Genomic DNA, 20743 nt, shown 5'->3' with positions numbered 1-20743 from the left:
CCTTGTGCTCCGCCCTACGGCCCGCCGGGAGCTCCGTCCTGCTCCTCCCTGGTTGCGCCCCGCCCCACCCCGCATTCAGCTCCGCCCCACCCAGGTTGCGCCCCGCCCCGCCGCAACGAGGGTCGCCCCCGCGGGCCAGGACCCCACGCAGCTCCGCCCCGTGCGTCCTGCCCCGCTCCGCCCTGAGTCCCGCCCAGTCTTGCGTCCCATCCCCGGTCCCGAATTGCTCCGCCGGGTGCGCTCTGATCGGCCTCCACCCGTCTGGCACAGCGTATGCGATCAGCCTGAGCCCCGTGGGCGCGATCCCTGGCCGGCCGGGCAGATGCTGGGCGCGATGGCCGACCTTGCCCTCGCCCCGGTAACGCGGCAGGTCAGCGGCCGCGCCGCCCCGGCCGCAGTCCCTAGCGGCCCCGAGCGCGGGCAGCCCCTGGCCGCAACAGTGGCCGAGCTGTCTGTGCTGGACGCCTCCGGGAGGCAGGTGCCGTTCGGCGCGCTGTTTCGGGAGCGCCGGGTTATCGTGGTCTTCGTGAGGGTGAGCGCAGGCAGAGGGGCGGCCCAGAGCAGGGACCTTGCGGCAGGCTGGGATGGAGGTTGCTTCTGTAGCCTCGGCTGGGGGACATCGGGTCCCTGAGAAGGTTCAAGGCCCAAGAGTGAGGTCTCCCTGGGCGTGGCCATCCCCATTTCTGGTCAGTAGAGGCTTCCGAATACGAACTGCCCTTCTGGCTTCCTTTAATAGGAATGGAAAAATAGCCCGCCAAGCCAAGTACATTCTCCCAGCAAACGAGGCCTAAGAGCGGGTGCGGCCCAATTTTAATGCACCTCGAGCGCCCTTCACACCTTTTTCTGTCCACCTCGAGTGGCGTCATGAGTAACAAAGTACTTGGTCTTTTATAGTTGCTAACTTGCCCTTTTTGCCGTGTTGGGATTTCAGCATTTCCTGTGTTACATCTGCAAGGAATACGTAGAAGATCTGGCCAAAATCCCCAAGAGTTTCTTACAAGTAAGTTTCCTGAGAGTGAGCAGCAGTGTGCCTTGCCTCAAGGCGACCTTGTGAAAGTCACCTGTCATTTATTAAGAAGCGAGGTGTGGTGAGTATGACACATCTCCAGAACAGACTCTCACAAACCCGTATTATCACCTTCCTGCACATCTCTCCCAACACTTTCAAAAAGTAGACAGAGCTTAGAGATACATTTTTGTCCTGCTTTACTTTTCTATGTACTGCCTGCTAATATGTACTAATCATAATAATTTAGGTGTTAGTAACTTATTTGTAAATGTTGAATGATAATGACCAAAAGCACAAATGCTAGAAATTATTGCTATTTTATTCCCTTTATTTTTGTAATAAGAGCACTGCAAATAGTTGTTGACTATGCGAAAATACTAATATATCTTAAAGGTGAACATTTGTATTTGTTAGGATGCGCTTTACACATTCCTGGGACATCCACATACACGCTTTTTTTCAGATACATATACGTTTGTCCCCAGGTGAATTTTTGAGTGAAAAAATTGGGCAACCTTTATAAAACTAAGATCTGTTTCCCTCAGGCATTAGTAATTGGGATGTGAAAAAGTAAAATTGTCTGATTTTTAAAAACCCTCCAATAATTTTTATTCTTTTTTAACGTATGTCTTTGGGGAGAGGAAAGAATTATTGGCTATATTATTTTGAAGTTCTTTCTTGGCAAAAGACCAACTGAATTAACTGAACATTTTAGCATACATTTCTTTATTTTGATTCACACAATTTTGCTGTTTATTTCATTCTTCTAGAAGCCTATAGGTGGCATTAGAATGGAACAAAAGAGTTGAATAAGGGGGAGTTTTATAAAACATATATAATTTCTGGTAATATGTACCTGTCCTTTTTTTCTCCTAAAGGAAGCAAATGTCACCCTTATAGTGATTGGACAGTCATCCTACCATCATATTGAGGTAAAGGTATCATCAGAAATTGCGAAACCAACAGATTAAATCAGTTTCAGACATAAAAATTATTTTATTTGAACAACTAAGTGTAGATTAAATTTACAAAAATAAAGATAGGTTATCATTACTTTTCTCTCTCATTTTTACTAATACAAATTCCGAATATTATCTTTTTTTAGCCTTTCTGCAAACTGACTGGGTATTCTCATGAAATTTATGTTGATCCTGAGAGAGAAATTTATAAAAAATTAGGAATGAAAAGAGGTGAAGAAATTGCCCCTTCAGGTAAGACATGACACGTCCCATCAGAAAATGCCGGTGGTGTATTTTACATTTGTGTATGTGTGCATAGAGAAACGAATGGTAAACTCATAAATCAGGCTGGTTTTTAGGATTCTAGTAAGTAGGCCAGATACACCAGATTCTCAAGGATTCATTTCCTAGGTGTAATGACATAGAAAGCTGTGAAGTACCAAAGGAGTGAAGAAAGCAAGTTGCAGAGCACTGTTTTTGGTTTGATTCTGTTTTTGTGGAAATAAAAACCATTTTCATAAAGATCAAGAGTATGTATATGTGTGTGTAATGAAAAAGGTTTTAAAAGATACTGCCATGCTTACCCCAAGGTATAGAAGTTAGAAAAGTGGCTTTTGTGCTTTTAACAGTGGGAGTACATTTTTTTTTAATGTTTATTTATTTTGAGAGAAAGATAGCACATGTGTGAGTAGAGGAGGGGTAGGGAGAGAGGGAGAGAGAGAATCCCAAGCAGGCTCCACGCCATCAGGGCAGAGCCTGAAGTGGGCTTCGATGTCTTGAACCAACTGTGAGATCATGACCTGATCTGAATTCAAGAATTGGATGCTTAACTGACTGAGCCACCCAGGCACCCCTAACAGTAAGTACATTTTACTTTTGTAATTCAATGAAAAAATAATATTGCTTGAGTTCATATATTTTGCTACTTCAACACCATAGCTTTGAATAGTATATGTTCTTTAATTGAGGAAATCTGTTTTCATTGAAGCCCAACTCAAAGGGGCCCTTCAAGCAGAAGTTATTGCTTCCCTCATTGTACTTTAATAGCACCTTGTACTTTATTATATACTCTATTAGTGATTAAGGTGTGCAGATACTATGGTTATTTGAAGAATTTGAAATTTTATTCATTGTTATGTGGTCCATATTCCCTGCCCTTAGCACAATTCTTTATAATTAACAGAGCTTCATCAGCTTTACGTGAACCATTGCTGTGTGTTTTAGGTGGAAAGAATGTGGCTTCTAAAATGCCAAATGAGAAGGGGTGCCTGGGTGGCTCAGTCAATTAAGTGTCCAACTTTGGCTCAGGTCATGATCTCGTGGTCGTGAGTTCAAGCCCCCCGTTGGGCTCTGTGCTGACAGCTCGGAACCTGGAGCCTGCTTCAGATTCTATGTCTCCCCTCTCTCTCTGCCCTTCCCCTGTTCTCTCTCTCTTTCTTTCTATCAAAAATCAATAAAAAAATTTTTTTAATTAAAAAAAAATGCCAAATGAGAGAACTCAAACTCAAATCATTCACTCTCAAAAAATATTGTTGCGCTCTTGTCAGTAATCCCCACTTTGGTGGATGCTCCCAGAAGAACAGTGATAAACAGCCCCTGCCATCCTGAAACTCATACTCTTCTCTAGGAAACAGAAGCGAACAGCTGATTACAATTTAAGGGCTTGTACTAGAAAACATGTAAGGAGAATATCATTACCAGAAATATGAGGGCAGAGAAGAATCTGGGAAGGCTTCTCCAGAGGAGGTGTCACCTAAGCCCACTCTTTTTTCTTTTTCAATTTTTTTTTTTAATGCTTATTTATTTTTGAGAGAGAGACAGACAGACAGAGCACGAGCAGGGGAGGGGCAGAGAGAGAGGGAGACACAAAATCCAAAGCAGGCTTCGGGCTCCGAGCTGTCAGCACAGAGCCAGATGCGGGGCTCAAATTTGTGATCTGCAAGATCATGACCTGAGCTCAAGTTGGACACTTAACCAACTGAGCCACCCAGGCGCCCCGCCCCGTAAGCCTACTCTTAAAGGAGTTAGCTGGGTGAGATGAGTCTGGAGAAGGGTGCTGCTGACAGAAAGCACATGCAAAAGCACATGGGCATGAAAAACTGTGGCCCTTGGAGAAGTGCAGATCCCTGCATCACGCCAGAGTCTAGGAGCCAGTTGAGGAATTGGTGTGAGCCGGGGGACAGGTGTTGGCCATTTCAGACTGAGTCTGGGGTGACCAGCCAAGGAGTTTGGATTTGCTCTGGAGGCAGTAGGGATGTCACACAAGCATTTTAGGTAGAGAAGTGATAGCCATGTGTCCATTGTGGTGGAGTATTTAGAACTTGCCAAGCCAGCGCCACTGATACAGTTATAGTAGGGTGTAGCAATAGACTAGAAAGAAGTGCTCAGGCAGAAAATGGAGATGAAGAGGAGGGGATGGGTCAGGAGCTATTTATGACATAGAGTTGATACGATTGCTTTACTGATGTTTTTTCAAAAAAGCAACCTAAATTTTATTAAAACTAATAATGAGCTATCATAAACAGAGTTTACTATTTCCTTTTTTCTCCTTGGTATAGGAAATTGCAATGTATAGATTGTGAGCCTTACTTATTGGTAGACTGTTTTCTGTGTTATAATAGTCCCAGTGTGTGTAAGTTCTGTTTATCATTTAGCACTTTAGATCTAAACTGTGAGCTTCATTTTAGTAACACCTTACTATTCGCAGGCACAATAAAAATACAGAATTGAAAAGAAAACAGATGAATTTGAAAAAAAACTTATGCTTGTAGTTATTAGATAAGGTATATTTAAATCTTTTAAACTCTTCTGACCTGTGTTAAAGTACTGTATTTCCAACCAGAAAACATTATTTTCTCATAAGATCATCTTTTACAAGTTCCTCTCTGAAAAAGCGTAAGTCTCAGAATAGTCCTACTTGGAAATTAAGACACTAAAAAATAAGATTATAATTTTAAGGGGCGCCTGGGTGGCTCAGTCGGTTAAGTGGCCGACTTCAGCTCAGGTCATGATCTCACAGTTTGTGAGTTCGAGCCCCGCGTCGGGCTCTGTGCTGACAGCTCAGAGCCTGGAGCCTGTTTCGGATTCTGTGTCTCCCTCTCTCTGACCCTCCCCCATTCATGCTCTGTCTCTCTCTGTCTCAAAAAATAAATAAACGTTAAAAAAAAAAAGATTATAATTTTAAATTAATGGACATTTTATAAAGACAAAATAAGAAAATAAAGCCCTTACATGCCAGGAAATAATGGATTTGTAGAAGACTGAAAAACAGGAGTTTTATACATATGAACTAAATTCAAATGGGCAAAATTAGATCGTGTTTGAAGCAAAGACTGTCGAATTCTAGGTCATGGAATCTCCTTCAATTGAATTTCTAAAGTTTCAGAAATATTAAATGACCCCATCTTTGGACCTGAAGAAATAGTTTGGATTTCTGAATATTTATTTTAGATAGAGAATCCTATAAACCAGTAAACCAGTCTTTTACTCATGTCTCTAAGCTAATGAGCCTGTATTTGTTTTTTGGTAACATCAGTGTCCATCATAATGGAAACATGAAACAAATAAAAGAGTCGTAGAGATGAAGGGAAATAATAGGTATTTGGAAATGCTAGGAATTCAGGCAGGTCAAAGGCAGTGTAAATAATAAGCCAAAAGCAAAACATAAAAGGCAAGGATAGGAGAAGGATAAGTTACAAGAAGGGTAAAGAGACTGAGTCCCTTTACTCAGTGGGAGTGGAAGGGAAGTATTAGTCACAGTGGGAAAGGAGACTGAAAAACTGACAGCCAAGGAGAGATGGAAAGGTGGCTGGAGTAGCTGTTGTTACAGAGAACTCCCAAAGTCTCAGTAGCATAACACAGTAGAAGATTAGTTCTTTTTCTGGTAATTTCAAGATGGGTGTATCTATTCAGATGTCTCTCCTCCAAGCAGCAATACCAACAGGAACACAGTAGGAAGGACTGAGGCCTCTTCCATCTTGTGGCTCTGTCATTTTCAACCCAAGGCTTCCAAGAATGTAGAGGGAATATGGAGAATCACTTGTGGGAGGTTTTAAGGAGTTGGCCTGGAAATGGCCCAAATCATTTTATTCAGGGGTTAGAACATAGTCACGTGGCCATACGAAACTGCCAGGAAATTTAGCTGTGGGCCCCAGAAAAAGGAAATGGGTTTTGCCAGCATATAATAGTCTGTGCCACAGTGTCTCTTGAAAAGGAGTGTAGTTACTTATAGTAGGTGAGAGACTCAAAAGAGGATAAATGGGGTATTAAAAGGGAAAGCACTGGGGCGCCTGGCCAGCTCAGTCAGTAGAGCATGTGACTCTTGATCTCGGGGTTATGAGTTTGAGCTCCATGTTGAGTGTGGAGATTACTTAAAAATAAAACCTTTAAAGAGAAAAGGGAAAGCACTACCAATTTGAGAAGTCTGTAGCTGACATTCTTCTGTGGCATTGGGATATATCATGACTTCTTCCTTTAAAGTAGTAGTTCTCGATCAGGGGACATTTGGTATTGTGTGAAGACATTTTTGGTTGTAACAACTTGGTGAATGGTGCTATGGCATCTAGTGGGTGCACAGGGCAGTGATGCTGCTGAACATCGTACGTTGCACAGGACAAAGACTTGTGTGCTCCAAAATGTCAATAGTGAAAGGCTGAGAAACCTTTCCTTGAAGGAAGAAAAAAAGACAACTTGAAAGTAAGATAACACACAAGAAAGAGAATGTTTTAGGGACGCCTGGGTGGCTCAGTCGGTTAAGCGTCCGACTTCGGCTCAGGTCAGGATCTCACGGTCCGTGAGTTCGAGCCCCGCGTCGGGCTCTGGGCTGATGGCTCAGAGCCTGGAGCCTGTTTCTGATTCTGTGTCTCCCTCTCTCTCTGCCCCTCCCCTGTTCATGCTCTGTCTCTCTCTGTCTCAAAAATAAATAAACGTTAGGGGCGCCTGGGTGGCGCAGTCGGTTAGGCGCCCGACTTCAGCCAGGTCACGATCTCGCGGTCCGGGAGTTCGAGCCCCGCGTCGGGCTCTGGGCTGATGGCTCGGAGCCTGGAGCCTGTTTCCGATTCTGTGTCTCCCTCTCTCTCTGCCCCTCCCCCGTTCATGCTCTGTCTCTCTCTGTCCCAAAAATAAATAAAAAACGTTGAAAAAAAATTAAAAAAAAATAAATAAACGTTAAAAAAAATTAAAAAAAAAAAAAAGAATGTTTTAGAGGGGGATGGGCAAAAGTGGGTGAAGGGGACTGGGACGTACAGGCTACCAGTTACAGAATTAGTAAGTCATAGCAATGAAAGGTACAACATAGGGAATATTGTCAATGGTATTTCAATCGCTTTGGATGATGACAGATGGCAGCTACACTTGTAGTGAGCACAGCCCAACTACAGAGCTATGGAATTGCTGTTATATACCCCAAGCTAATGTACATTCTGTGTCAACTATACTTCAGAAAGAGAGAGTGAATGTTTTACAGAAGTACTAACATTATCTTCTGATATCTAATTGAACATAAAATGATAATATCTAAAGACAATTCCCAATATTTCAGGAAAGAGTCCCCATATAAAATCAAATGTACTCTCGGGAAGCATTCAGAGCCTGTGGAGGGCAGTGACTGGCCCTCTTTTTGATTTTCAAGGAGACCCTGCTCAGCAAGGTGGAACCCTCATTTTAGGTCCAGGTAAGCATCAAAGTGCAATTCCAGTAGTATGCTTTTTGTGCCTTTTAGAAGTTAAGAGGCCACCCAGTTTCTTCATAAAATATATACCATGTAAAAATGGCAATTTGACATTGTAATAGTCACCATTCTGTGCTTGTAGGGGCAGGGGGCATCTTTTGTTTTTAAAGGCTTCTGTGTATTTTGTGTCTGTTTATTGGATGTAATGTGCCCATCATTCTGTGCCTGAGTGATTTCAGTATTTGAGATAGGAAAGTCAGTGGTGGTTTGATGAATTGTATATGGCTATAAAACTGTTTAAAAAGTTCATGGAGGGGCACTTGGGTGGTCCAGACAGTTGAATGTCTGACTCTTGACTTCGGCTCAGGTTGTAGTCCCAAGATTGTGGGACTGAGCCCCGCATTGGGGTCTGCACTGAGTATGGAATCTGCTTAAGATTCTCTCTCTCTCTCTCTCTCTCTCTCTCTCTCTCTCTCTCTCTCTGTCTCCCCCGCCCTCCTCCCCCAGCCTCTCTCCCAGCTTGTGCATATTCTCTCTCTCTTAAAAAATAAATAAAAATAAATAAAATAAGAAGTTCATGGAAGTGAACATTTCCACATAAGAGAACAATCCTCAAGCTTTCCCCCCACCCTGCCTTTTTTTTTGAGGGGGGGAGGGGGCGTCAATAGAAGAATCAATCCAGTTACTTATATCTAATAAGGCTAGAAGACTTGCTTAGTGTCAGAAGGCAAGTCAGCTCATTCAGTAACAATTACTGTAAGCCACATAGTTTTAGTAGCTTTATTGATTGGAATACCTGAAATTTCTTTGGCTCCACATTGCTAACTGGTTGACCACTGGATCTCTACCATGTTCAAGTATTGTAGTCAGGGACAGGCACTAAGTAGATTTTTCTTAGTTCTTCCTCTTTGAAACTGCCCACAATAGTGAGCATAGCTTCTAGAAGTTATAAAATTTTACTTTAATAAACTCCAGATGTCTAAAAGTCTTTAGAAGGAGGCTTTTGACCAAACATTATGGCTTTTTGGCTTTCTGCAGTTAGAGTACTTTAGCTAGCTAAAACCTGTCATTCAATCTCTTTCCCTCTCTTGTGAATTTACACCAGTTAGACCAGACAGAAGAGAAGCCCTGTTTTATGAGACTGAGTCCTATAGATTATCCTCAATGACATTGAGCCATAGTTTTGGATGGCTTGTTTCCATCGTCCAACCTGTTGTGATCCCCTCATCTCCATCGTCTCAGTATCGTGTGACCACATGTTCAGGTGTGTAAGAGTGATGAGCACATGGAGTTCATCACTGGAACATACTCAATAAAGAGAATATTTTGATACTCTGCTGGAAGGAGTGTAGCTCTTCTAAGGAAAGAGCTGGGTATACTTATTTACACAAATCTATCACAGTTAACCCAGTATTTCATTTTGCCTTATTTGATAATAAGCCAATTCATGATATTAAATCTACAGTGATACTATAGAAAACAGTTAAGTATAATGCAGAGAACATGCCTCTTATAATTAATCATGAGGGTTGATGGAGGAAGGGGGGGGCGGATGGACTAGATGGGTGATGGGTATTAAGGAAGGCACTTGTGATGAGCACTGGGTGTTGTATGTAAGTGATGAATCACTGAATTCTACTCCTGAAACCAATATTGTACTATATGTTAACTAACTAGAATTTAAATAAAAATTTGAAAAGAAAAAACACACATGCAAAGAATTACAGAATTTCAGCTGTAGGTTGAAATAAAAAAAGCTAATCTAATGTTTTAAGTTCAACATCTGGCTTTGAGTCTAAGAATCAAAGTAAAAAGATCTAGACCTATAAATTATGGGTTTGTTTTTTTTTTTATTTGAGCAGATAAAAGGTTTGTTGTAGAGGTCTTAACAGTCTCAATGCCCTGCTTTTCAGCCTCTTTTGGTCTCTGGTTATAATGCAGATAGCCTATTAAATCAGTGTTTGAGAGTGAATTTTTTTTTAAGCAAGTGATTTATTCCATTATTACATTTAAGAAACAGATGTGATTTTCCATTTGATATCTATGTTCTGTATTGTTCCTGTCTGTTTGACAGGACATTTTATTTAATTACATCTAATAAAACCTAACAGAGGTTATAATTTAAGAATATTTCCCCTTAGATCTCATAAAACATTAAGTATCACTCTTATTTAACCATAATCCTTTTCATCCTTTATTACCTTAATTAAAAATTATTACAGCATTATATAGAGAATATTAGGAACTCCAGGCAATTAATTTTTCCCTTAGGATTAATTAAAAGTTGCTTTTGCTTCCTTTATTCTAATAAGCAATAAATCTAATGAATAATACTATATGCCAACTTCTGCCTTTTATTCTTACTCTCTTCTAGGTAACAACATCCATTTTATACACCGTGATAGAAATAGGTTGGATCACAAACCCATCAACTCTGTTTTACAGCTTGTAGGAGTTCAGCATGTGGACTTTACAAGCAGATCTTCAGTTATCCATGTGTGATGGTGTAGACTCTTTATCACTTTCGAATGGACCCTTGGGATATGACCTGAAATGTTCAGATGTGGTATCCTTGTGCAGTGTCTCACTTGTTGGCTTTTCCCAGCCTTTGAGGAGTTATGAAAACATAAAGAGACCACGTACTAGTTGAACTACATACTGAGAGGCATCAGTTGTCAAAAATGTTATATATATTTATAATTCTATAGCTTTTAAAGTTTTATGTAAAATAAAATTGTATTTATATAAAATAAAACTTTAAAAGCTATAAAATTAGAAATACCATTTTTTATTTTACATTATGGTATATCCATTCAATGAAAGTTTTTATTGGCCCTAATTCTTTTTTTTTTTTTTTCAATGTTTATTTATTTTTGGGACAGAGAGAGACAGAGCATGAACGGGGGAGGGGCAGAGAGAGAGGGAGACACAGAATTGGAAACAGGCTCCAGGCTCTGAGCCATCAGCCCAGAGCCCGATGTGGGGCTCGAACTCACGGACCGCGAGATCGTGACCTGGCTGAAGTCGGATGCTTAACCGACTGCGCCACCCAGGCGCCCCTATTGGCCCTAATTCTTATGAAGAACATATAAAGGGAAAGGTAAGCAACTCAGGACCATTTTATCCAGTGAAAAAGCAGGATGTCAAATCCTGTAAATAATGTAATCATATTTTTATGTATATGTTTATATTTTTGCATACTTAGGAAAAAAGACAGGATATAAACACACCAGGTTATTGCCAGTAGGTACCTCTATATGGTAGGATTACAGTATCTTTATTTTCTTTTCCATATTTTCCTTTATCTCCTAACTTTCTATAATGAGCATGATTCATTTTTTTTAGCCAGGAAAAGTTATTTAAAAATTATATGAAGAATATATTCCTATATAGGAAGCTTCACAAAGTTGCATATAAATGCAACTGTTTACATGTTTCCATCCACATTGCTTTACTTAGAGGAAATATTGCAAACCAAACCTGCATAGCCTGTGTTCAAAGCACCTTGTACCACACACACAGTATCCATTTCACTAGGATTTGGTGTGGGTGGCGGGGGGGGGTGGTGAAAGAGTAAAAGGAGAAAAACAATGTTTTATATATTTAATATATGTATTTAAAATATGGTTCAATATGCTTTTTGAAAGAATTTTAAGAATTGTTTAAACTAAAAACTTTGTAACTTAAATGTACACTGGTTTGCTTGCCAAATTGCTTTTATTTAGTGTACTGTTATCTTTTATTTTTCTAGAATGTTAATAGGTTTACTTGGGAAGTGTCCCAGAAATTCTGATGAAAAAAGTACAGCAAGATCAAAATCTTGGTAATTAGTAGCAAATATACACTGCTTTGAACTTATAAACTTTTATATCAAGCATATGAGGTCACACACACAAAATATATTTTAAATATCCAAATACTTTAATGTACATTCATGTATATATACATTAAACAATCATGTTTTTAACCAATAAAAACAAAATTCCTCATGACATTTAAAATTAAGCAATTTTGTGCTATTTTTTATAGTAAGGGAAGACTGGTGACCCAGATCCCTTTGCTGATTTTACACTTAAAACTGCTGAATCAGAGCTTACACAAAAATTTATATATTTATAAACTTACACCACATTTTTCTAAGATACACAAATGTTCTTTATGTGGCTTCAGGGAGGTTCAGTTACATAAATACAGTGCAGTGGTAAATTGCTGACCCAAACAAACATATTTAAAACAAAAAATATTTCTGGTAGTTACTGTGAATTATGTAAACATGCTGCATACCCAATAATATACTAGACTCCAAATTTTGAAAACCTTCCTATAATAAATACATAGAAATTACTGTTAAAAGAATACCATCTAGCCCTGTTATGGTGCTAATTATTTGCCAAGTAGTGTTCCAAGTGCTTTACATAGTGCTCTATAGAATTGACATCCCCATCATGCCCATTTCACAGAGAAGAAACATCTTTTTTCTTTTTTTTAAATTAACTTTTTAAAAAAAAAAATTTTTTTAATGTTTATTTATTTTTGAGACAGAGAGAGACAGAGCATGAATGGGGGAGGGGCAGAGAGAGGGAGACACAGAATCGGAAGCAGGCTCCAGGCTCTGGGCCATCAGCCCAGAGCCCGACGCGGGCCTTGAACTCACAAACCGCGTGAGATCGTGACCTGAGCTGAAGTCGGACGCTCAACCAACTGAGCCACCCAGGCGCCCCTTAAATTAACTTTTAATAAGAAAGTGAGGAAACCATCAGGGCCAGAAGCAGAAACATGCCTTGAAGCCATGGGCTGTCCTGAAGTTTGTGCTCATCCAGGAATGTTCTTTGGCCAACTCAAAGGCTTTGTGTAGTAGAGAGTTAAGACTTAAGACCACTGCCTAAAGTAGTGCCTGAGACCTAAGCCTGAGACCTGGGACTTCCTGGGACTTCTAAAAGCTACAGCTGCATTGCAGTCAGATCCATCCATAGACCAAGGATCCCAGTGAGGAAGTGTGTTGTAAGGCTCCTGCAGTGAACTACTGGGGCAACAAGAATTTTAATAACATGAACGTACATGTTTAAAAAAAATTTTTTGACATTTAATTTTGAGAGCACGAGCAAGGGGAGGGGCAGAGAAAGAGGGAGACAGAATTTGAAGCAGGCTCCAGGCTCTGAGCTGTCAACACAGAGCCCAATGTGGGGCTCGAACCCACAAACAGATCATGACCTGAGCCGAAGTCACATGCTTAACCGACCGAGCCACCTAAGCACCCCTTTTAAAAAATTTTTTTTACTGGGGCGCCTGGGTGGCTTGGTCGGTTAAGCGTCCGACTTCAGCTCAGATCATGATCTCATGATCTATAATATAGAATTATATTCTATTGTATGTATATACATTTTATTTATCCATTCATCCCTCAGTGGACATTTAGGTTATTTCTACTTTTGGACTATTGTGAATAATGTTGCTGTCAACCTTGGTATACAAATATGTTTGATTCCTTTCTTTCAATTCTTTTGTGTATATATCCAGAAGTGGAATTGCTGGATAATAGGGGCATTCTGTGTTTAAGGAACTGCCATACTGTTTTCCACAGAAGCTGCACCATTTTATGTTCCCACCAGCAATGTACAAGGGTTCCAATTTCTCTATATCCCCACCAGCATTTGTTTCTAGTTTTTAAATTTCTTTAAATGTTTATTTATTTTTGAGAGAGAGACAGCGCACGCAGGGGAGGAGCAGAGAGAGAGGGAGACACAGAATCTGAAGCAGACTCCAGGCTCTGAGCTGTCAGCACAGAGCCCCATGCAGGGCTCGAACTCACAAGCCATGGGATCATGACCTGAGCAGAAGTCAGCTGCTCAACCAAACCACCCAGGCACCCCTCTTGTTTTTTTTTTATAATAGCCATTCTTAGGGGTATAAAGTGGTACCTCATTGTAGTTTTGACAAAATTTACCAATTTTCAAACATGTATACACATAATAACCAAAAGAAAAAATATCTATGAGCAGCTGATGTTAAATAATTAAAAAAAAAAAAAAAAAAAAAAGCATGGCAGCCTGGACTTTCAACAACAAAGTCCACTATTGAGCAGACATTAGAAACATTTGGAGTGTTAAAGAACAGTTTTGTAAATCAACCTGTGTTGTCCTGATTGTGGATATTTTTTTCTTTTTTTGTGAATGGGTCCTTACATGTTTTGATTTCTATTGTTTAAGTTGGAAATCTTTAGTGAGTTTATTTAATGAATGGTGTGCCAAAAAACTTTCATTTTGAACTTTTAGCAAATCATATGATTGAAAACAAACCTTACAAATAGGAAGACATTGAAATCTGGCTTTTAAATGAGAAGGAAACTAAACAGAATAAATAATTGAAAACTCAAATAGAATAAGATTTAATTTTGAAAGAATGAAATGGAGGGGCACCTGGTTGGCTCAGTTGGTAGAGCATGCCACTCTTGATCTCAGGGTCATGAGTTCAAGCTCCACATTGGGTATAGAGCTAACTTTAAAAAAAATAATAACGAAATGGAAAAAAAAAAGGAAGAAAATGGCCTCTGATTATTTGCCATAAAAATATGGTAGAACATTCAAAAGAATTTTAAGTGGAGAATTTATTTGATGAGTTTTATCTTGTAAAAATTATGTGTTGAAGAAAGGTACTGAGTGGAAGCAAAAGACAGTACATATTTGAAAATGTTAGGGCTGTAATATTTTTTGGTATCAAAAAAATGGACTTTAGGGGCGCCTGGGTGGCTCAGTCAGTTAAGCATCCAACTTTGGCTCAAGTCATGATCTCACAGTTCATGAGTTCAAGCCCCTCATCAGGCTCTGTGCTCACAGCTCAGAGCCTGGAGCTTGTTTCGGATTCTGTGTCTCCCTCTCTCTCTGTCTCCCTGCCCCTCCCTGTCTCTCTCTAAAAAATAAATAAACATTTTAAAAAATGGCCTTTAAATACCCTCCATTTAACAATATTTTTCTGGAGTTTACCAGGTACTTCAGTACCTAAAGAGACAGTATATTTTCCATTTGAAATGTGGACTACAGAGAAAAATCAAATGAAGAGGTCTACAATTCCAAGTCAATTAACTATAAAATCCAACATTAGAGAAGGTTGCAGAGAATTTTATTTAAATGAAATTAAAAATAATTTAAATTAAAAATAAAACAATATTTAAAAAAAGTTTTCAGAAAAATACCAATGACTTGGCATTAGAGACAGACTCAGCTTAGAAATGGACTGAAGTATATAAATATGTATAATTTAGAATTTTTAGAAAGTATTTTTAAAATATTTTTGGGGGGCATCTGGGTGGCTCATTAGGTTGAACATCAGACTCTTGATTTCAGCTCAGGTCATGATCCCAGGCTCATGGGATCAGGCCCTACAGTAGGCTTAGGCTCTGTGCTGAGCATGGAGCCTGCTTAAGATGATCTCTCTCTCTACCCCTCTCCCCTGCTCATGCTCTTTCTCTCCTCTAAAAAAAAAAGAAAAGGCTGCCTGGGTGGCTTAGTAAGTTAAGCATCCGACTTTGGCTTGCATCATGATCTCACAGTTTGTGAGTTTGAGCCCCACATCAGGCTCCCTACTGTCAGCACAGAGCTTACTTCAGATCCTCTGTTCCCTGCCACCGTCCCTTCCCTGCTTTCTCTCTCTCTCTGTCTGTCTCTCTCTCAAAATAAAATAAACTTAAAAAAAAAGAATACACTAAAATAAAATAGTTTTTGAATAGAACAATTTTAGATGTCCCTTAACATTGAAACAATTGTCAGTCAATAAGTGTTTCAATAAATTATTTTATTTTTATGTATATTTAATTTTTATTAATAAACAATTATTTTCACATCTTTTTTCACTCTCAAATGTTGTTTGGACCATAAATTATATGGCCACCTTATTGATGATCTTCATTGATGGATGAAGCAAATAAAATAATAGTAAGAATAAAGAATAGTTGAAGAATGCAAATAATAAATTGATTTAATGAACAAATGTAAAACAATAGGTTAAAAATAAAAATCCTATCTTTCTCAAGAACACATGAAACATTAACCATATATTATCCTTAAAGTATAGCTCAATAAATTAAAAAATTCAAGTTTATACAAACCATGTTCTATAGGTATCACAATACAACTGTATTTGGGGTGCCTCGTGACTTTTGATTTCAGCTCAGGTTATGATCTCACAGTTTGTGAGATCAAGCCCTGCGTGGGGCTCCAGTCTGATAGCTCAAAACCTGCTTGGGATTCTTCCTTTCTCTCCTCTCTGCTGTTTCCCTCCCTCTCCCTCCCCACGTGTACCCAGGCTCACAAAAAAAAAAAAAAAAAAAAAAAAAAAAACCCACAATGTAACTATATTAGAAATCAATACCAAAATCAAACCAAACCCTCTGTAGACATTTTTAAAAAATTTTTTTGAATGTTTATTTTTGAGAGAGAGAGAGAGACACAGAACATGAGCGGGGGAGGGGCAGAGAGAGACGGAGGCACAGAATCCAAGGCGGCCTCCAGGCTCTGAGCTGTTAGCGCAGAGCCTGACATAAGGCTCAAACTCATGAACTATGAGATTATGACCTGAGCCACAGATACTTAACCGACTGAGCCACCCAGGCACCCTTGTAGACATTTTTTTTAAGTAGTCTCCAAGCCCAGCATGAAGCCCAACATGGGGCCTTAGCTCACAGCGCTGACATCAAGTCCTGAGCTGAGATCAAGAGTCAGACCCTTAACCTACTGAGCCACCCAGGCACCCCTAGTCATTTTTAATTAAAAGAAAAAACAACGCTAAAACTTCACGGGACAAAGAAAATGTGATAGATGTGAAGAATTAGAATTGAATAGTGACAATAACTTGTGGAATTCTTAAAAAATGGTATTTTAATGTAAATTTATACCCCTAAACTCTCATATTAGAAAAGAAAAAAAAGGGCTAGAAATTAATAGACTAAGTGTTCAACGTTAAGAAGTTAAGAAAGCAACAAACTAAACCCATATGAAAAACAATGAAAGGAGCTAAGTAAGGAGTGGCAATTGATTAAATATCAGACAGAGATACAATAGGGCAACTCCATAGGCTAAATTTGCTAATAAAGTAGACAAACCTGTGGCAAAGCTGTTGAAGGAAAAAGAAGGTACAAATATTAGAAATAAAAAAGGGACAACTACAAAGATAGCAGAGATTAAAAACACTCTGAACTTTATGCTAATAAATTTGAAAATTTAGAGAAAAAGAATGTTTTATTTAAATAACTTTTAAAAGTCTTTAAGGGGCGCCTGGGTGGCTCAGTCAGTTAAGCGTCCGACTTCAGCCAGGTCACGATCTCGCGGTCGGTGAGTTCGAGCCCCCGTCAGACTCTGGGCTGATGGCTCAGAGCCTCGAGCCTGCTTCCGATTCTGTGTCTCCCTCTCTCTCTGCCCCTCCCCCGTTCATGCTGTGTCTCTCTCTGTCTCAAAAATAAACGTTAAAAAAAAAAAATTAAAAAATAAATAAAAGTCTTTAAAAATAGAATACCTATATAGCCTTAAAACTCTTTTTTAAAGGAAGTGATTTTTTTAGGTTTATTTTTATAGAGAGAGAGAGAGAGAGCGCGTGCGCGCGAGCGCAAGTGCATGGGGGAGGGGAAGGAGAAAGGGAGAGAGAATTCCAAACGGGCCCTGTGCTGTCAGCAAGGAGCACCATGCAGGGCTCAATCCTACCAACCATGAGACCATGAATGACCTGAGCCAAAACCAAGGTTGAGTCTGACGCTCAACCAATGGGCCACCCATGTGCCCCTAGACTTATAATCATTTATTTATTTATTTATTTATTTATTAACATTTATTTGTTTCTGAGAGAGAGACAGAGCATGAGTAGGGGAGGGACAGAGAGAGAGGGAAACACAGAATCCGAAGCAGGCTCCACTCTCTGAGCTGTCAGCACAGAGCCTGACTGGAGGCTCTAACCCACAAACTATAGGATCATGACCTGAGCCAAAGTTAGACACTTAACTGACTGAGCCACCCAGGCGCCCCTATAACCATTTAAAATTGAATCAGTAGTTGAAGATCAGCAGTTCCTTCCCACAAAGAAAACACCCAGATGAAGAAGGTTTAGTAAGAATTTGAATTCTACCATTTTTTTAAATCAAATTTTTAAGGAAGTAAAGACACTTGCAATCTTTTTTTTTTTAAGTTTATTTATTTTGAGAGAGAGTGAACGAGTGGGAGAGGAGCAGAGAGAGAGGGAGAGAAAGAGATAATCTCAAGCAGGCTCTGTACTATCAGTTCAAGAGCCTGACGCAGGGCTTGAACTCACCAACTGTGAGAACATGACCTGAGCCAGTCAAATGTCAGCCACTCAACTAACTGAGCCATCCAGGAGCCCCAACACTTCCAATCTTATACAAACTTTCTGAGAAGAGAAAATGAGGCTAATTTTACCTTGTTTTACTTCAATCAGAGTAGGATAATATAAGAATGGAAAATTATAGGTTGGACTCTACCATAAATAAATGAAAAATTCCTAAGTTGTATATTGGCAAACAGAATCAAACAATATGTAAAATATTTAATTTACCACAGTAAAGTAGGATTTATCCCAGAAATGCAAATTTTATTTTATAGTAAAAATTAAAATAATTCACCATATTAACACATTCAAGGAAGAAAAAAATGCATAGTTATTTCAAAGAAACAGAAAAAAACATGATAAAATTTAGCATGTTTATACTTAAAAAAAAACAATTTTAAGCAATCTAGGAATTAAAGACAATTTCCTCAATCTGATAAAAACTGTCTGACAAAAACCTTCAACATTTATTATATTTAATGGAAAAATACTATAACTCTTCCTTTGAAAAAAGGAATATGATGAGGGTGCCCACTATTACTGCTAGTTTTTGACATTATACCAGAGTTCTAGCCAGTGCAAAACCACAACAAAACTAACAAATAAAGGTATAAGATTTAGAAAAGAAGAACTAAAACTCTCTCATTTATTATATATGCCATGACTGTCTATGTAGAAAAACAAAACTAATCTAAAGACAAATTCTTGGGGCACCTGGGTGGCTCATTCGGTTAAGCATCCGACTTTGGCTCAGGTCATGATCTCGCGTCCATGAGTTCGAGCCCCACGTCGGGCTTTGTGCTGACAGCTCAGAGCCTGGAGCCTGTTTCAGATTCTGTGTCTCCCTCTCTCTCTAACCCTCCCCTGTTCATGCTCTCTCTGTCTCAAAAATAAAAAAAAATAAACGTTAAAAAAAATAAATTGGGTTATTTCTCTAAAGAAAAAAAAAAGACAAATTCTTACTTAATAAGTTGCTGGATGTGATATCAATATTCGATTTAGTTTGAGTTGCTACAAGCCCTTAATTATGAACAGGAAAACTGATTTTAAAATCATTTATAGGGGCGTCTCAGTGGCTCAGTTGGTAAAGCCTGCAACTCGGCTCAGGTCACGTGATCTCACGGTTTGTGGGTTAGATAGAGCTCTGCATCCAGCTCTGTTGACAGCTCAGAGCCTGGACCCTGCTTCAGATTCTGTGTCTCCCTCTCTCTCTGCCCCTCCCCCTCTCACACTTGGTCTCTCTCTCTCTCAAAAATAAATATTAAAATGTTTTTTAAAACATCTATAAGAGCAATAAAACATATAAGGGACCCAGAAATAAATCCAACATGTTAAACCTTTACAAGAAAATTGTACAGTGAAACCTAGGTTTGCTAGCATAATTTGTTCTAGAAACATGCTTGTAATCCAAAGTACTTGAATATTAAAGCAAATTTCAAGAACCATTGGCTCAGTTGTGTTCATGTGGCAACACATACTACTTCTATTGCAAGACATCACTGGTTTATCAAGTTGAAATTTATCAGAAACATTTGCTCGTCCTGCAAAACACTCACAGAACAAGTTACTCCCAATCCAAGGTTTTACTGTATCTTTATTACAGAATTTTTTTAAAGATTTGATAAATCCAGAGATAATATATTCATGGAGAAGAATTCTCATTATTCTAAAAATGTTAGCTGTTTCCAAAGTGGTCTACAGATTCCTAACAGAATCCTTACCAAGTTTTTCATGGAACTTGAAATGCTCATTCTAAAATTTATGTAGAGGAACAAAAGCTAAGACATTCCTAAAAAACAAGAGTCAAGAAGTGGCTCCTTCTATGAGAAATCAAAATGCAGAATTAAGTCATAGCAATTAAAAGATTGTGTGAAACTGGAAGGGCATATATAGAGAGAGGAATGTAATAGAATGGAAAGCTCAGAAACAGACAAACATATATAGACACTTGACACACGCTACAGATAACTGGAGAAAGAATAGAGTAAATAAGTGGTCCTGGGATATCTAATTATCCACAGGAAAAGAGAAATACAGTAGTGCAATATTTGTAAGCCACTGTTTTTCAAATCACAATATCATCAGATTGTGTGGTATGACCTCAGGCAAAGACATTCCTGTCAGGAGTGACATTCCAAGGGTTTGGAGATTAAGAAGCTAAGGGCAAAGGCCAGACCTCTTTTGTGGGAAGATCACATTCTTTAGTACACAACTACAAATTCATAGGGAAAAATCTCATAAATGGTGAATAAATATATGAAAAAATTTTCCAACTTCACTAATAAACTAAATCCACAATAATATACCATTTTATACTCAGGAATTTGGCAAAAATAAAAAGTATGACAATACCAAGTGTTGAGGATACGGGTACACTGATAAAACATAAACTGGAAAAACAATTTGTGGAGCAATTTGGCAATACCTAGGAAAATGGAAAACATGTATAGCTCTAGAGCCAGTCTTCTATAAAACAGATAAAATGCACAAATATATCTACAACAACATTGCTTGGCATAAGTATAAATTGGTAACATCTTAAATGTCTATTACCAGGATGATGAATTAATTGTGGCATAATGTTTTAAGAAATATATATTAAGGATACTTACATATGTCTTACAGTCTTAAAAAAATGCAAGGCAATCATAAATAGTAAATTAAGGAGAATAAATATCTTTGGGGAGATAAAGGTGGAAGTGATTATTAGAGTGGCACAGAAAGGGGGTTTGGCTGAGTTAGCAAAATTTTATTTTTTTAAAAAACTATATTAATTTTTTGTAA

General features: G+C 38.8%; 1 protein-coding gene across 8 annotated transcripts in view; it reads left to right on the top strand.

Moving 5' to 3' along the window:
* Nucleotides 1-119: 119 nt before the first annotated feature.
* PRXL2C (peroxiredoxin like 2C) overlaps nucleotides 120-20743 on the top strand; it is a 35124-nt gene continuing 14500 nt past the window's right edge. The window contains exons 1-7 of one of the 8 annotated variants that reach the window (XM_023242270.2): nucleotides 134-370; nucleotides 932-1000; nucleotides 1888-1941; nucleotides 2115-2220; nucleotides 7508-7639; nucleotides 8742-8900; nucleotides 10011-10439. In XM_023242270.2, the coding sequence (XP_023098038.2) occupies nucleotides 323-370; nucleotides 932-1000; nucleotides 1888-1941; nucleotides 2115-2220; nucleotides 7508-7639; nucleotides 8742-8900; nucleotides 10011-10138 (696 nt within the window). In that variant the 5' untranslated portion in view covers nucleotides 134-322 and the 3' untranslated portion in view covers nucleotides 10139-10439. Of the gene's footprint in view, nucleotides 533-931; nucleotides 1001-1887; nucleotides 1942-2114; nucleotides 2221-7507; nucleotides 7640-8741; nucleotides 8901-10010; nucleotides 10440-10518; nucleotides 10576-20743 lie in introns of those variants that run through there. The other 7 variants (XM_045043233.1, XM_045043235.1, XM_045043234.1 and 4 more) reach the window with 7 other exon arrangements.

This window comes from Felis catus, chromosome D4 (assembly GCF_018350175.1).
Source record: "Felis catus isolate Fca126 chromosome D4, F.catus_Fca126_mat1.0, whole genome shotgun sequence".
Lineage (NCBI taxonomy): Eukaryota > Metazoa > Chordata > Mammalia > Carnivora > Felidae > Felis > Felis catus.
This window is presented reverse-complemented; position numbering and strand designations above follow the sequence as displayed.